The following is an 18910-nucleotide window of genomic DNA, read 5'->3' as shown; positions in this document are numbered from 1 at the left end:
ACTAACTCGCTTTTCCAGTACATCCTGCCTATCAATTTTCACTCCATCCGTTATCTCTATCATCTCCACTTCTACCGATTTTTTTTTTTCTCTCAATATCCTCTTCTTAATAAACACCAATACAAAGTATTCATTAAGTATTCTGGCCTTGCCCTACCCCTCTAAGCTTATAACATCCTCTTTGTCTCTACTTGCCTCACCCGCTTCTTACTGCATGTTGGAAAAACCTGCATTACAACTGAAGAGTGACGGTTACAGTTGTTACGGTTGACAGATGTGTGTCAGGACCCTGCTTGAATATCTGCGACTCTCGGCAAGAGTTGAAGACTTGGGACAGATCCGCGGGTACTTATCTGGATAGTTAGTTAGTTTAAAACCTGCCCTAACTCCTGGGTAGCTCCATAACCAAACCCCCAATCGCTCTCCATGACCACCCAACTGGACCCCCACCCCGACCACCCGACCTGAATCCCCCTCGCTCGCTCACTCTCAAAGACTGGACCTTTAAACTTACCAGACAGAATAGGCAGCTAGTGCCGTAAAAGGGGGACATATTCTGTCTTCCTTTACTCTGCTCTGATGGAGTTCCATGGGTGGTGCTGCACTCTGCATTTCTTTGACAGCCTAAATCTGAAGACCCAGGGAGAAATATGCAGTGGCATCAGGTTGGGAGAATCTTCGTGTGGATTGCCACTGCTCAGTAGATTCAGGCCATTATATTTCAACACTAATATAACAGTAACAGACAAGCTCTAGAGTGCGAACAGTCATCATAAGTGAGCCATTGGGTACAAGGAAGATCCCATTGGATTGGAAACAAATCAAAGTGAAAACCTATTTATTTAAAGTCCACAAACAAAACTCGTCACTGGAAACCTGTTAGTCTTGCTTTTATAAATTGATAAAATAATGGAATTTATTATCAGTTTGAAGATTACCTAAATGAAAATAACAAGCCAGCATTGGTTGGTTGACCACCTTGTGAATTTTAAGGAAGGAACATTCAAATAGACATTTGAAAGCTCTCTGATATCTAGACTTCAAGAAAGGATTTAAAGCTGGACATTAAAGGCTGGAAGTGGATAAGAAACTGGCTGAAAGAGAGAAGACAATGGGTAGTAGCTAGAGGTGTGATGTTGATTAGAAATATCTATTTAGTGGATACCAAGGGGCTAATGCTTGCACTTACACTTTGATGTACATAAACGGCATGTAACGCAAATCATAAATTGAGGAGACAATTATTTCTGAAGCAACCAGCAACCAAAGAAGGAGTCAGTGTAAGCTTGATTTAGTTGGTAGTGCACTTGTTTGAGTTGGAAGGTTGTTCAAGATTAACATAGGACTACATAGAATGCATGTCATAGAAACAGGCCATTCAGCCCAACCATCCATGCCAGTGTTTATGCTTCACTCGAGGGTCCTACCTTTTTTTTCTCATCAAAATCTACAATTGTAACCATCTATTCCCTTTTCCCTCATATGCTTGTCTAGTTTCCTCTCACTTGCATCTGTAATATTAATTTCTGTTGCTCCCTGTGATAGCAAGTTCCATATTCTCAGCACTCTTTACCCAAAGAAGTTTCTTCTGAATTCCCTTTGATTTCTTGGTGCCTAGCCTATATTCATGGCCCCTAGTTATGCTCTTCTGCACAAGAGGAAACATTCTCTCTGTATCCACTCCATCAAAACCCTTCATAACTTTAAAGACTTCTATTAGTCACCCATCAGCTGTCTTTTTGCAAGAAAGGAGACCCAACCTGTCGATCCTTTCCCACTGTGTATACCCACACGTTTTTGGTTTCATCTTTGTAAATCTTCTCTGCACCTTTTTCAGTTCCTTTGTTCCTCTACTCTATCTAGACTTGCACCATCCAAGTAATGTGACCTCCCTATTCTTCCTACTAAAATATACTACCTCACTTTTATCTGCACTGAACTTCATTTGCCAATTATTTGCCCATTCTGCAATATTATTATTATCCTCCTGTAATTTATTGCAATCCTCCTTTGTTGACGACCCCCCACCCTAATTCGGTGTCATCCGCAAATTTAGCAATTGTGATTTTGATTCCGAAGTCCAAGTTATTGATGTACATTGTGAACAGCAGTGGTCCTAGCACTGATCCTTGCGAAACACCATTTCTTTCAGCAACCTGGGATGCATTCCTTCTGGACCAGGTGACTGCTCAACTTTCAGTAATTATCTTGTCTTCTCTATTACTACCTTTTCCATTAATTTCCTCTCCTCTTTTAACATACCCTTTACAGTATCCGCTTACTTAATGAAGACATATACAAAGTACACGTTTAATACTTTTTGCCACGTTCGCTGCCTTTACATGAAGATTTTCCTTCAGTAAGTCCCCCTGTCTGACCCTGAGCCTTTGGTGAGTCCCTGACTGTTACTAAATCTGCTTCCACCACCCTTTGGGGTAGTGCTTTTCAGCTCAAAACAAATTGCAGCAGATAAATATTTTTCTTCATCTCTTCTCTGGTTCTTTGCCATTTATCTTTAAATCTGTGTCTTCTGGTTACTTCCCTATCTGCTAGTGGGAATGGGTTATTTTACTATATCAAAATTCCCCATAACTAAATATCTTGATAAGAGCAGCAAGCCATGTTGGAGAACTAGTGAGTTTTAGTAAAATTGGTACTGTGGGAACTGATGAATAAAAAAAAAAATTCTGGTTTCATTAAAGAACCTGAATATCATTATTACAGTTTTGAAAAATATTAGTTATAATTTTATGGTTTTTATTACTTTGTCTATTGTGACTAATAACAGGTCAAAAGAGGTTGACTGGCAACCTTACTTTACTACACGGTTAGTAAATGACTTTGCGACACATCTTCGTGTATTCAGGAAAGCTCAACAAAGGATAGAAGATTCGCGACAGAAAAAAGGTATGGAATAGTTATCGTCAACTTATACGGTTTTTGGAGGGGATATTTTCTACTCCTGTCACTTTGGTAACTGTGCCTATTCTTCCTATGTGCAGAGAGGACCTGTAGCAGAACTTGGGCGTGTGGATGCCTTAAGTGCAGGAGACCTACCTGCAATTCAGCTCCTTTTGAATGGGGCAAATGTGTTTTGTTAAACAATAATGTGGCAAGTTGTAAGAGGTTAGAGGCACCAAGCACAGCGTATGTGTATCCCAAAGGCAGGTTTTCAAATAGCATGTTGGCTCCAGGCATACAGGAGGATTAGGTGGTGCAACTACTAGGCAGTGTATTTGATAAGGTTCCACATAAAAAGTTAGTATACAAGATAGGGGTTTATGGATTTGGGGGTAATATGGGTAGAAGATCGATTAACTGACCGGGAGAGTAGGGATAAATGGGTCATTTTCAGGTTGGCAGGCTGTAACTAGTGGGGTGCCACAAAGATCAGTGCAGGGACCTCAGCTGTTTATGACCTATCATAATGACTTATACAAAGAGACCGAGAGTAATATATCCAAGTTTGCTGATGATGTAAAGCTTGTTACAATTGAGGATTATAATATTATGATGTCTTGCTACTGTATCTTTAAATTTAGGGTAAATTAAGAAGTATGTGACCTTTCCTGAAGCCTGCCTGACTTACAGTCTGGCCTGGATGGTTTGATTATTGGAGACCAAAGGAAGGCTTAGATTGTTTTACCTGGAAGATGATGTAAGGAATTTATGCTTGGAGACAATAGCAGCAGTCTCTGAGTCTCCTAAAGACCCAGAAAGATGTTTATAGATATTGGTTTGTAAACAGTTGTGCTCAAAACCATCCATTGACTTCCAAGACGAAAGAAGGTTGGGGTCAAAGATAGCTAAGCAACAATTCTATCTGAATACAAGTTGATACAAAGAAGTATTCAATGAACGGCACAACACTAGGAAGTTCTGAGGAACAAAGAGCCCTTGGCGTGTGTGTCCATAGATCTCTGAAGGTGGAGGGGCATGTTAGTGCGGTGATGAAAAAGGCATTTGGGACACTTGTCTCTATCAATTGAGGCATAGATTACAAAAGTAGGGAGGTCATGTTGGTGTTGTATAGAACCTTGGTGAGGCCACAGCTGGAGTACTGTGTGCAGTTCTGGTCACCACATTATAGGAAGGATGTGATTGCATTGGCAGGGGTGCAGAGGAGATTCACCAGGATGTTGCCTGGAATGAAACATTTAAGTTATGAAGAGAGGTTAGATAGACTTGGGTTGTTTTTGTTGGAGCAGAGAAGACTGAGGGGCGACCTGATTGAGGTGTACAGGATTGAGGGGCACGGACAGGGTGGATAGGGAGCAGCTGTTCCCCTTAGTTGAAGGGTCAGTCACAAGGGGACATAAGTTCAAGGTGAGGGGCAGGAGGTTTAGGGGGGATGTGAGGAAAAACTTTTTTACCCAGAGGGTGGTGATGGTCTGGAATGCACTGCCTGAGAGGGTGGTGGAGGCGGGTTGCCTCCCATCCTTTAAAAAGTATCTGGATGATCACTTGGCGCATCATAACATTCAAGGCTCTGGGCCATGTGCTGGTAAATGGGATTAGGTAGGTAGGTCAGGTGTTTCTCACATGTCGGTGCAGACTCGATGGGCCGAAGGGCCTCTTCTGCACTCTGAGATTCTGATATGTTTCACGTCACCCTGGGGAAGAAGGAAAAGGAAGCCATTTTTGAGACCAGGATACAAGCTTCCCTACAAATCAATAAATATCACAGACAATTCTGTGTGGTCAGCAGAGAGAAAAGGCTGCCTAACTCTGCAAATTACCACAGTCTGATGCAGTAGGGCGATGGTCTCTATTCGAAGAGACGCATTCTTCAGCCATCTAAGGATTCGGGAGATACATCCGGATGTGGCCAGGGGAAGAAGATCCATCGGAACAGGCTTTCTTGTTGATGGTAGATTTAAGAAACTGTCTGAAAACTAAAGAAAGCACCTGGAGTCGGTCACTTGAAGTTGTTGCTCGGTGAAGCAGGGATATGGGAACCTATCGGAAGCTGCGAACAACTGTGAACTGTTTGATAAAAGGATTATAATTCCGTGGAGAGTGCGATGGGTGATACGTGTACATGGGGGATGTCACTTTCTGTAACTTAAAGTAAAGCTGCCTATGAAATAGTGGTTTTTTTTTAGTCATTTGTTACAGTAAAAGTTTTAAAACGTGAAATCCTGACATCTGAATGCACAACTTTCTTTTTGGACATTTACTTTGATGAAAGGTTGAGTAAATTGGGCCTATGCTTTCTGGAGTTCAGAAGAACCTCATTGAAACATACACGATTCTGAAGAAGCTTGACAGGGTAGACACTGAAAGGTTGTTTCCCCCTGATTGCGGAATCTAGAAAACAGGGGCACAACCTCGAGATTAAGGATTGATTATTTAGGACTGAGATGAGAACTCTCTTTATGAACCTTTGGAATTCTCGGTTATCCATAGTTGAGCATATTTAAGACTGGATAGACAGCTTTGATCTTGTGGAATCGGGGGTTTGAGGAGCGGATGGGAAAGTGGAGTTGAGGCAGTAGATCAGGCATGACCATATTGAATGGCAGAGCAGGCTCGAGGGGATATATGTCTACTGCAGGTCCTATTTCTTATGCATGGACCTTGCATGCATAATATAGGGCATATATTGCAAGGGACCTGCCTTGGGAGGGAGAATGCTACCAGTTTGGGAGTCTGTTGCTATTTTTCTTCCACTCAAAACAAAAAATTGGCACAAGTGACTTAAATCTGTATCTTGAGCAGACACAGGTCTGCAAGCTGCTTGTGTACCCAGATAGCCCCATCCTGGGTTGACCACCTATAAGGAAGTAAGAGAGGATTGAATTGGCGATTGGGTGGTAGTTTTACACAGATCCTAAATATTGGCTCATTCATTTAGGAGACTTTTAACATCTTGATATTGACTGATTTTCTTTGAACTCAGCTCATCTTTGAATGGAGGCTTTGTAAGACACAGATCATCAGGGATCTTTCTTATATGCCCAGGTCCTGAGAGCATGCAAGCAGGTACACGGCATAAGGAATCAACTCCCATTTTTTTTAAATGCAAGCAATCAGACCACTTAAGGGAGCAGCTGACACCACTGAACTTGATTGGATACCTGCAGCAGAACCAAACTTGTAACCCCTGAGTCTAGATTTTTTGCCTTCTGTATTTTAGATTGCATTTTTGATGAAACCAACTGTCTATGACCGTAAATTATCTTCACCAACACAAGCATCTAGATAAATTTTGAGTATCTTGCCTAGGTCAATAGACAGAAAAAGTTTTCTGTTTTTCTGTGATATTCTTATCAGTTAGAATTTGACATAGAGAACTGCATGTAGATAAATTTATTAACCTCATTTACTGGCTGTCCCACCAAGTTGAAACTGAACAAAACAAGCTTCACCAAGTTAAGCATGAAGATTTTTTCAACAAAATCCATTTAACCTCCTAAACTTTCTCCTTTCCCCTCTTAAAATAATTCATACTAGGAATATAATTCCATGGCTGCCGTAGCTGCCCTCGCTATACATGTGAGCCCATATGATTGGTGTCAGTAGGATTTTATACCATGGAGGTGGTTCAGCCTGATCCTGTCCTCAACTTTCATGCATGTGATTTCCCACAGAAGTCATTGGATAATGATCAGGAAAAGACATAATAGCAGTTATTCTTTTCACCTCCTACCACCCAACCCCATTTCCCACCCTTTTTCTTTTGCCTGCTGACGTTGAGGCGAAGTGTATCTCCATTGCTGTTTAGATAAGACAACAGCATGTCATGATTTGAACAAAGAAGTTTACTGTTTAGTGTAATTCAGTAACATAGCAAATAGTGCATTTGTCAGGTTAATTCATTTCAAATATATGAAACATGATCTTGTAAATGAAGTTTAATAGCATTATGGAAATGTCAACCAAATAACTTATCTATTGATGATCTAGCAATATGGACTAATGCATCTTCTTCTGTTTCATTGTGTTGCAATAAATGGTTAAAGGATTTTACTCCCTGAAACCTGATGTGCAAGTTATCACATTTCCTAATTTTGTGTTGGTTATATTCACACACAATAAGGGTAAGATTCTTTGTAGTATGATTTCTGTCTTGTCAAAGATTATTAAATGCTTGTTTGCTAACTGAAGAGGGGGGAGAAGAGATGAGAGGCAGACAAGTGAGTTTAAAGTAATGCATGAATGTAAACTTTCGCCGCTTTAGTGTAGCCAACCTCAGGTAAGTTATTGCATGTTAATTCTATTAGAAACTTTCGCCTGACATCGAAATGTTGGATGCATCCAAATGCATTTCAGTTGCAAATAGTGGTTCTTGGGACCAAATTATTGCTTATGTTGATCCAGTGTCAGAAACAACATCAACGTTGTAAGATCGCAATTCACATTCTTTACTTGAATGAGAAACTTGATCGATGTAGGGAACTCCTGCCAGGATTCAAGTGTAGCTGAGTTTCCCTCTTTAGTGTGTCATGTATCTTTGTTTGAATTATATGGTTTTATTCCCCTCAAATCAATGGCACAAGCATTCAGAGCTATTCAGAAAGATAGCAGAATCATAGACCTGCATCAGTTGTAACCCATACCTGGCTATTATGAAGCTGAACAGGTAACTGAACATTTTCCATTACCCCCCCGCCCCACCCCTGTTATCTTCATAACAAAAAAAACTTATCCAAGGAAATGACATTCCACTGTTTATTACTTCCGTAACTGGGGCACATGAGGCAATCTGCAACCTGATTATTGCTTTCCAGTTTAAGGGCCTTAGTTTTTAAGTATGTAAAATTTGAATATACTGATATAAACACTAATTCTATCTGGTGTGCAAACACGACTCTTCCAAATTTAGAAACAAAACTGGAAATAGCAAATCAGGCAGCATCTGTGCAGAAAGATGTTTCGAGCCTTTCCAATAAAATGCATTTCTTTCCAATGATGCAGTGACACAAAGACTGGAGTGGACAGGAACATAAAATTACAAGGAGACATTGATAATTTAAATAATCAGGCAAAACTGTGGCAAGTAAATTTCAGTGCAATTAAGTGAGAGGTCATCCATTTTGAACCAAAAAAGGAAGATTTGGAATATTTTTTAAATGGTGAAAATCTATGAACAGTGGAAATACAAAGACTTAAGGGTCTGTGTGCAATACAGTTTTTGTACCTGACTACCATTAACATGCTGTTGGAATTTTAGTCTCTATGGCAATGCTTCTCAAACTTATTTCCTGTGATCCCATTTTAATGCCCCAGATTTTGTGTGACCCCAGAGTGAAAATTTGGGGGGGTGCAAGAGTTGGTGAGTGGGGGTGGTGGTGAGAGCCTTCAACTGCTGAGTGAGGGGTGAGTGAGATTGAGCATTGTGGGAATTGTTTAAACTGTCGGTTTTAAAAGAAAATTTCTTTTCATAGTCTTTTGTGCAGCAGCAATCAGGCCTCAAAAGATCTGTTTGTTAGGCCACGCTCACCATTAGAAGAAATGTGAGGATTTAAAGGGGCCTCACAGCTGTTAACACTCAGTCCAAGCTCCACGGCAGCCATTGCTGCCTTGCAGTTCACAACCCCAAAATTGTGTCTTGTGACCCCATTAGGAGTTACAGTCCACAGTTTGGGAAGCCCTACTCTATGGCTAGAGGGTTTGAGCATAAAGGGGAGAAGTTTTGCTACAGCTATACAAAGCTCTGGTTAAACCACACCTGGAATATCTTGTACATTCTATATACTGTACCATAGAAAGGATATGTTGGCCTTGGAAGTGCAGCAGAAATTTACTGGAATGTTCAGAGGGCCTTGAAGGTTAGATTAGGAGAAGAGAGTACTGAAGCTAGACTTCTATTCACTGAAATAGAGAAGATTATGGGGATTTTTGATTAAGATTTTTAGGATTTTGAAAGGAATTGATGAGTTAGGTAGAGATAAGTTTATTCCCCTCTGGTGAGAGTCTAGGGCAAGGGGACACCCCTTGTCAGGCCATTGAGGAGAGAAGTTAAACAGTTCTTCATGCAAAAGTTGATAGAATTGTGGAATCTTCTGTCACAGAAAGCGATAGATGCTTGCTTAATTAATAATTATAAATCTGAGATCTCTGAAATCTTGCTGGACAAAGATGTAAAATGAGATGGAGCTAAGGCAGGCGGATGGAGCTGAAATAAAGATCAGCCTATTGAATGGTCAATGGTGACCTTAAAGGGAAAAATGGTCTACTCCTGTTCCTATGTAGATTTTGGCTATTTTCAATACTTTCATACTGCATCATAATAACTTTCACTTGTCTCAGACCTGTATGTTACTAATCCTGCCAATCCAGGTATCTCATTACAAAAGTCTTTTAAAAAACCCTTAAAGTATCTGCAATAAAATGGTTTCTAATACATCAATTGGAGCAACAATTCTGTCATTTCAGATGGTTCGGAAGAATTTGTTGAAACTTTTTTTGAGGTTGAAGTGGAAATGGAGAGAGAAGTCTGCCGTGACCAAGTTTGTACTTCAGTTAAAGATGAAGAAGGTTTGTTTTATTTTTCAGCTTTACATTTGTTTTTAGCTTTTCTACTATAAAGGACCATTCAGTAGATATGGAAGAGGAAAGTTATTTTACATATTTTGGCTTATTCAACCAGAACAAACTATAGTTTCTCTCTTCCTTGCCCTCCAGCATCCTAAAATCACAACCTGTAACTTCTTGATTTTAAGGTTTTTACCTCCACTGTACTCCCTGAAAATCCATTCCACATCATGGTTGTTACTTATATGAAAATAGCATTCTGATCTTAAATATACCCTTTTGAAATTGTGCCAGCTTTTCCTACTGTCACCATTTAAGTTAAATAGCATTAAAAAGTTAGCTGATCTGTATTTTATGCAATTTGTGTACTTCTGAGAAGCTCCCTTGTGATTGCTTTTTAATGTTTTGCAGTCTTTCCTCATAGCTCAGTTTTCTGTTCGGGGCATCTTTGTGGTTGTTCTTGGCAACACCTCCACATTTTGTGAATGTTTCCCTTGCGGCTAACAACAAATGCTAGCCTAGAAAGGAATGCCGGCATCCCGTGAAAGACTAAATTGAGAAAAAACTAAACCTGGTCATCGTACTTGAGAAGCATTTTGACCAAGGTGCTGTTTACGACTTCAGGGCATTCTCTGATTTATATGTTACTGACTTGAGATTTGGTTTCCGTAGAGCCTGGTAAACTATATTTTCACAGAATCAAGAATTGTACATGTGGTCTTCGATAAAGCGAATTGACCTCTCCTAAAAGTAAAGAAAACTATGCAGAGCCTTTATGAAACCCACTAGATTAAAAACTGCTACAGGTTCCTGGCTGTCACAGCAATGCACTGCTAGCTAGGAGGAAGACGTATATAAAAGTTCTTCTTGCAAGTTCATTATTATAAAACAGGCACTAAATTCTACAAAAATCTGTAAAAATGCCCACACCAAAATGAAACCATTTCAAGTAACCATTACAAGCCAGTAAAAAATGTACCATGATTATAAATAAATTGAGTAAAAATCTTGTACTTTTAAACTACAGATATCAAGTTCTAATTTCAGTCTATTGCTCAGATCTCTCATGAAATTCCTTTACAAATTGTACTCTACTATTCTTTGCTCCAGCATATCCACCTCACAATAAACCAACATGCAAGAAAAAGTTTGTTATTTTTCACTCAAATTTGATCATCCCTTTAAGCTTCAGTTAAAAATTATTAAAAATGAAGACTGGTGATTTATCTGTCCTTTTTCATGTGGAAGCAAGACCCTTGGCTGACTAATTTTTAAAGATCTGTAAATTAGAACTTTGCTCTTTGTGTGCAGAGTTCTTACATAGCATTAATGACCACTTTCTGAGACAAGTTAGTTGCAGGAATCATTTGGAATAATGTCACAACTGGCCATTATTTCTCAGTATAATTTCCTCAAAGCTACCTCTAACTTAATCTGCTATTATCATTTGCTTTTGATCCGTGACCTTGAAAGCATCTTGTATTTAACGTACAAAGAAAAAGCACAGTTTATGTGAATAAACCAAGTTGTATTTGTATGAATTTCCACCAAAAGTATTTTTTTAAGAAAAGCTTATGCATTTACTACTTTGAATTCAATACATGTAAAGCATTTTTCCATATGACATACACTGTTGTTTTATTTAAAGTAACTAGCTTGTAACTTATTTGCATGAGTAATAATTTTTATGAATTCTTATTGCACATATCCCAATCTAAGTAACTAATGGTGAACCTCCATCTTGAACTGGAGGCATACTATATGGGCTCTTTATTTATTTAGTTAGTTAGTTACTTAATTGCTCACACGCACGCACCCTCCCACGCCCACTCTCCCCATACCCCAACCCTACAGAAAAGGATCCAAAGCATTTTCCAGGAGGTAAAATCAGACTATCCAATGCACTCCTGACCAACCTCCCACATTCTTCCCTCTGTAAACTTGAGGTCATCCCAAACATTGCCTGTCGTTATGTGCCAGAAACCCTATTCGCCTATTGACCTACATTTGGGGGAAGGCGATGGCATAGTGGTATTTTCACTGGACTGGTATTCCAGAGACACCAGGGGAATCCTCTGGGGACCTGGGTTCGAATCCCACCATGGCAGATTGAACAAAAAATCTGGAATTAAAAGTCTCATGATGATCATCAATCCATTGCTGATTGTTGTAAAAACCCATCTAGTTCACTAATGTCCTTTAGGGAAGAAAATCTGCTGTCCTTACCTGGTCTGGCCTACATATGACTCCAGACCCACAGCAGTGTGGTTGACACTTAAAAATTTGGGGATGGGAAATAAATGCTGGCCGAGCCAGTGACGCCCACATCCCACAAATATATGTTTTCAAAAAATTGGCTCCCGGTTAAGTTACATTCTTATCCTCGTTTTCAAATCCTTGGTGGCCTCGCCACAACTCCCCCTCCTCCCCCCACCACTCCTATCTCTGTAATCTCTTCTAGTACCAACAATGCTCTTCTAATTCTAGCCCCTTGAGGATCCCTGGTGGCTGTGCCTTCAGTTGCCTGTTGTCTAAGCTGTGGAATTCCCTCCCTAAATCCCTCCATCTCTCTACCTCTCTTCCTTTTATGATGCTGCTTGAAACCTACTTCTTTGACCAAATTTATGGCCATCTGCCCAGCTATCACCTTTTGTGGCTCAATGTTAAATTTTGCTTACAACACTCATGTGAAGTAACTTGGGATGTTTAAAGCCACTGCATCAATAAAAGTTGCTGTTATTGTTGTTGAAGTAAGCTGGCCTGGTTGGAGATTTTCTGTATGACAGGTGTATACAACCTGTTGACATCAAATTGCCTTTCTTTTTTCAGGATTCCTGAGAGACCTTTGTGAGATTTTATTGTATTTGTTTCTACCTCCTGGAGACTTCCATAACAAGAACATGAGATATTTCCTAAGGGTGAGACTAGCTGGTTTAACTTTCAAGCTGATTATATAGATATTAAAAGTGATATAATTTGTAACTATTTCAGCATCTGTCTTTTAATGCTCTATTTAGCTAGAGGAAATCATGGCTCATCCAAGTCTGGATGTTGAATAAGTAATGTGATAGTATAGAAGCAATAAAATGATCAAGAGAATTGGTAGAGAGGTAGAACTGGGTGTCAGTTTACAGGGAAGCTGATAGATCAACAAGGGACTCCAGAGGAAACAGTGTTGGGGTGAGAAGCAAACCCATTGATGGATATGCTCTGGCTGTGATTCCTTATTCCCACTCCACCCCGCCTGCCCTTTTTGTGTCCCTGGGATAAGAGTGTCCTGTATAACTTGGAATAGTATATTATCAACAGAGTTTGAGGACGTGATGAACTGTGACACAAATGCTAGTTCTTTCTTACAAATCACACCCTGGATTGCACTGGTTTCTCGGTGCAATTTCCCCCATTGCCAGCGTAACTTGCGCAGAAACGTCAGTTTTAAATGCAAATTGCATTCAGTGCAACTCTAGTTTTGGTGGCCTATTCATCTCGATTAAAAGTTTCTGCTAATTGCAGAGCTTCAGGGAAGCTTCAAAATCAACCTTGATCTTTTGGTCACAAGAACACTAACATAAAATTTCAAAGGTTTTGAATGTTTTTTTAATGTACAAAGAAACTGACTATTGTTACACAATTGTAATTTGTAGTCATTTAAATTTGGGTAGATTGAGAGTTAAAAGGCTTTTTTTTTGTGATAAACCCACTTTCAACTGTAGTAATCCAATGTTATTATATTGCCACTCTTGAATATGTCAGAGTTTTTTAAAGTAAACTTTTAACAGCTTAATTACCCAATTGAAATTGCTCAGTATCCATATAATTTGTGTCCTTTAGTTAAGTACAGCTTCATTCAGCGGGAATGTATTTTTCTAAGTACAAGTCATTTATCTAAAGTTCCTTTTGCTTTGCTTTGTGTGGTTATCTATTGAAGAGCAGCTAACAAACTGTTCAACTGGGAACTGTCAGAAAGGAATCTGGTAAATAAAAATAAATATGCACAGTTGTTGATACCAAAGAATGGCTGCATTCATGGGCCTGAGGGAGCTCAGAAGAAAAATAAAACCCCAAATGCTCCTTTCTGGGCAGAAAAAAATGAGATTTGATTAAATTAATGCTATTGTTAATTTGAAATGAATTGAGCAAAGTTCTCAGTTTTCTGAATGCTGATATAATTGATACCTACTCAAGACGTGCAGTTTCCATTTGGAAATGTTTTCCTCTATTTTAAAACTCTATATTGTCAATATATAAACTTAACTCTTAATATGTATTATGTTGATGTCTAATGATACTCACACAGACAAATAATTTTGCTATTACTGCAAACTTAGAGAAAAATTTCAGCAGACTAGCAGGAAACTTAAACTATGTTGTATATTTTATAAACTGTGTAATTTTCAGATGATTTTCAAATGTCAATCTACCCAAAGGATTATTTTAATTTTTCAGGAAATTTTGGCGAAAGGAATTCTTCTTCCATTAATCAACCAGCTCAGTGATCCTGACTACATTAATCAGTATATTATATGGTTGGTAAGTGACAATTTTGATAAAATTTGTTAATCCATTCAAACCCTAACCCATTTTGAGCAGCGAATTATGTGCCATGAAAGCATATTTTTCTCTATAATGTTAAATTTGATTTTTTTTTATATATATATTTAAGTATTTGAGCAGAATAAATACAGAATGGAAGATTGTAGTAAAAATGTGTTCTCACTGGAGAAAATTGAGAACTCAGAAGAAAAATAGAACCCCAAATGCTCCTTTCTGGGGAGAAAAAAGTGAGATTTGATTAAATTAATGTTATTGCTATGTGACGGCATGTGCAAAACTGTACTGGTGATGTCCTGGAATGTTTTTCATTCCCATGTTTTGGGTCGGGGAATATTGCCTGATTGAGTAATTCCTGGTAAAGGAACAGGAGAAAATTTGAACTATAAAACGTAGAAAAATCAACAGTGAATTTTAACCAGCCATTATAAATCAACTTGGGTTAAATTTGGAATTAGTTTTAGTTGTGCCTTCACTTGTTGGATAATCAATCTAATTAAAACTAATTTGATACAATGATTTTGAAATTACTGAGAATCTTATTTGTTTCAGATCCGTGATGCCAATTGTAATTATGAAGCCTTTTTGAATATTATCAAATTAAGTGACAAAGTCGTAGAACTAGAAGCAGTGAGAGATAGAGCAGCAGAGGAGCTGCAGTATCTTCGATCTTTAGATACCGCTGGTGATGGTAAATATCTAATTGTATTTGGTTCTGCTTACCTCTTAAAATTTCCCATTCTGCTGGAGGCAGCAATTGAATAATAAGTAATGACCCCCTTGACCACAAGTAGAATAAGATACTGAATAGAGGGTGTCTCCTCCTCAGATTAATGAAAGATCATCCATAATCTTTGGAGCCAAACAGTTGGTCAAGGTAGGTCTAGTGAAGCAATGGTAATGCATTGGCAGTAATTATGAATTTTGAGAAGGCATGTTACAAAAATTCAGATATATAATACAACTGGAAATTTAGGCACATTGTAAAATTTGGGGGATGAACAGGAAACCAAGTTAATTGACGTGCCTCTGATTGAAAAAGGGTTGGAAGGGGAGTTCCCCATGGGCTTGTGGGGTGTGTACGCATGCGTGTGTGTAACATTGACAGTTGTTGATACCAAAGTGGACCACAAAAGATGTTAGATGGACATACAATACTCGTTCAACTAATGTATATGATTTTCAGTATTCCATTATAGAACATTAAAGGACTCAATTTGAGGCTAGAACAGGTTCAGACACTTGCCAAAATAAATACAGGTACAGAAACAACTGTGCAACCAGGAAGATTGGTGAATATCATGTCCTTGTCCAAGATGCATGCATTTAACTCCCTGATCTTCCCTTTTCACAAAGAAATGGCCATAAGCAGTCCCTGCAACACTGCATGCTTCTTCAGCTAACAGCATTGGCCACTGTTTGCTGTGCCTTGTACTTTGTTGTTTTGCAATCACAAGGAAATGCCTTATAACCAGTTAATCTAGCTTCTACTGTGTCAATGCACTTTTCCACAGTCATTCCATTGTTGTCCACTGTCACTCCTAAAACTAAGTCTGCGACCTTGACTTCCAAATGGAGGTGGCTCTATACCTTGTGTTGGTTCATGAGAAAGCTCCACAATTGTTTGAGTCATAACCACGGCTGCAGAGATTGACTGGTCCTATCTAATTTCTGGCAGGTTTATTATCACTAACAGGGTAGACCAGAAGTGGCATTGCCCTGATTCTTCATCCATCAAATCACATCAATTTTGCAGGTCATTCCCTTGGTAGATTCACTGATATGCATTGAAGAAGGGGTTTGTGAAGCCTGCCTCAAGATTCTTTCATTTGATCTCAGTTTGTTGAAACCTCTGGGATTGAAGCCAATGGCATCTGAAGCAGTAATCTGAACCTTCATAAATGATACTCTAACTGGGCTTAGAATCTGTGCCACCAAGTGGTTTGCTGCATACATACAAACATACATACGAATTATGAGCAGGAGTAGGCCACTCAGGCCTGCTCCGCCATTCAATAAGATCATGGCTGATCTGAATGTGACCTCAATCCCACATTCCTGCGTACCCCCGATAACCTTTCACCCCCGTGTTAATCAAGAATATATCCAGCTCTGCCTTTAAAAATATTCAAAGACTCTGCTTCCACTGCCTTTTGAGGAAGAGAGTTCCAAAGACTCTCAACCTTCTGAGAGAAAAAAATTCTCCTCATCCTTGTTTTAAATGAGCGACCTCCTACTTTTAAACAGTGACCCCTAGTTCTAGATTCTCCCACAAGATGAAACATCCTCTCCACTCCACATCCACCCTGTCAAGACCACTCAGGATCTTAAAGGTTTCAATTAAGTTGCCTCTTACTCTTCTAAATTCCAGTGGATACAAGCACAACCTGTCCAATTTTTCCTTATAAGACAACCCACCCATTCCTGCTATTGGTCTCGTAAACCTTCTCTGAACTGCTAATGCATTTACATCTCTTTAAATAAGGAGAACAGTACTATACACAATACTCCAGACGTGGTCTCACCAATGCCCTGTACTACTGAAGCATAACCTCCCTATTTTTGTAATAAATTTCCCTCACAAATGATATTCTATTAGCTTTTCCTAATTACCTGCTGTACCTGCATACTAACTTTTTGAGATTCATGCGCCAGGGCACCCAGATCCTCAATCTCTCACCATTTAGGTGTAAACTTTTTTATTCTTCCTGCCAAAATGAACAATTTCACATTTGCCCACATTATACTCCATTTGCCAGATCTTTGCCCACTCACTAAACCTATCTATATCTTCTTGTAGCCTCCTTATGTCCGCTTCACAATTTATTTTCCCGCCTACTTGTGTCATCAGCAAATTTAGCCACCATTCCTTTGGTCCCTTCATCCAAGCCATTGTAAAAAGTTGAGGCCCCAGCACTGATCCCTATCGGACACCACTCGTCACATCCTACCAACCAGAAAAACACCCATTTTTGCCAACTCTCTGCTTCTATTGACATATCCCTTAACCTCATTTGCCAGTTCACTTCAGCTTTCATGCCCTCATAATTGCCCTTATTTAAATTTAAAATAACAGTCTTGGACACACTTGTTTCTGCCTCAAAATTAATGTAGAATTCGATCATATTTATGATCGCTGCTACCTAGGGGTGCCTTCATGAGGAGGTTATCAATTAATCCTATCTCATTACTCAGTACCAGGTCTAGTATAGCCTGCTCTCTGGTTTGCTCCAGAATGTGCTGTTCTAAGAAACTATCCTGAAAACATTCTATAAACTCCTCATCTACGCTACCTTTGCCCATCTGGTTTTTCCAGTCTATATGTAGATTAAAAACCCGATGATTATTGCTGTACCTTTCTGGCAAGCTCCCATTATCTCTTTTATACACCGTCCTATTGTGTAAGTACAATTAGTGGGCCTTGTACTTTGTTCTTTAGTGTACACCGCTCCCACAAGTGATTTCTTGCCTTTATCATTCCTCATCTCAACCCAAACCAATTCTCCATCCTGGTTTCCTGAACTTGGGTCATCCTTCTCTAATGTGCTAATACCATCACTAATTAACAGAGCCAGCCCTCCACCTTTTCCTAACTTCCTATCCTTTCTAAATGTCACATACCCTTCAATATTCAGGTAGTTTATCATATGCCCCATAATAAACTGCTTTGCAGGCAGTCATACTTGTGCAACTTACAGATACAGCTTGTGGACTCATCCATGTGCCCAGCTATATTTTGCAGGCTACGGTACGATTGCTGATTATTTTTTAATTCCTTCTTGGGATATGGGCGTTGCTGGCCAGGTCAGCATTTGTTGCCCATCCCTAATTGCCCTTGAACTGACATTGCTAGGTCATTTCAGAGGGCAGCCAAGAGTCAACCACATTGCTGTGGGTCTGGAGTCACATGTAGGCCAGACCAGCTAAGAATGGCAGATTTCCTTCCCTAAACAATGACATTCGTGAACCAGATAAGTTTTTCCGACAATCAATGATAGTTTCATGGTCACCATTATTGAGACTAGCTTTATATTCTAGATTTATTAATTGAATTCAAATTCCTCCAGCTGCCATGGTGGAATTTGAACCCATGTTCCCAGAGCATTAGCCTGGGTCTCTGGATTACTAGTCTAGTGACATTACCACTACGCCACCTTCTCCCTGTTGCACAGTTTTCGCTATATTCACAACTTCTCAGATGCTGACGTGGCCTGTACCTGGTACAGCAACACATGGGCTGATAAGTGGCAAGTAACACTTATGCCACACAAGTGCCAGGTAATGACCATTTCCAACAAGAGAAAGTCTAACCATCTCCCTTAGATATTCAATGACATTACTATTGCTGAATCCCCCACCATCAATATCCTAGGGGTTAGCATTGATCAGAAACTTAACTGTACCAGCCACATAAATACTTTGGCTACAAGAGCAAGTCAGAGGCTGGGAATTCTGAGTAACTCACCTCCTGAGTTCTCAAAGCCTGTCCACGATCTACAGGCACAAGTCAGGACTGTGATGGAGTACTTCTCCCTTGCCTGGATGAGTGCAGCTCCAAAAACACTCAAGAAGCTCGACATCATCCAAGATAAAGTAGCATGTTTGATTGATACCTGATTCATCACCTTGAACAGTCACTCCTTTCACCACCGGCATGCAATGGCAACAGTATGTACCACCAACAAGATGCGCAGCAGAAGCTCACCAAAGCTCCTTTGATGGCACCTTCCAAGCTGTGTCCTCAACAACCTAGAAGGACAAGGGCAGCAGATGCATGGGAACACCACCACCTTGCAAGTTCCCCTTCAAGCCCATACATCATCCTGACTTTGAATTATGTCGTCATTCCTTTACTGTCACTGGGTCAAAATCCTAAAGC

The 18910-nt window shown here is 39.6% G+C and overlaps 1 protein-coding gene across 6 annotated transcripts in view; it reads left to right on the top strand.

Annotated features, from left to right (window-relative positions):
* The window catches only part of snx13 (sorting nexin 13), a 188926-nt gene that overhangs the window by 90646 nt on the left and 79370 nt on the right, over positions 1-18910 (top strand). For all 6 annotated transcript variants that reach the window (XM_078538849.1, XM_078538851.1, XM_078538848.1 and 3 more), the window contains 5 exons: positions 2789-2907; positions 9382-9483; positions 12310-12398; positions 13927-14010; positions 14584-14722. In XM_078538849.1, coding sequence (XP_078394975.1) covers positions 2789-2907; positions 9382-9483; positions 12310-12398; positions 13927-14010; positions 14584-14722 — 533 coding nt within the window. The remainder of the gene's footprint in view (positions 1-2788; positions 2908-9381; positions 9484-12309; positions 12399-13926; positions 14011-14583; positions 14723-18910) is intronic.

This window comes from Cetorhinus maximus, chromosome 3 (genome assembly GCF_964194155.1).
Source record: "Cetorhinus maximus chromosome 3, sCetMax3.hap1.1, whole genome shotgun sequence".
Taxonomy (NCBI): Eukaryota; Metazoa; Chordata; class Chondrichthyes; order Lamniformes; family Cetorhinidae; genus Cetorhinus; species Cetorhinus maximus.
Note: the sequence above shows the minus strand (reverse complement) of the source record. Positions and strands in the feature narration are given on the sequence as shown.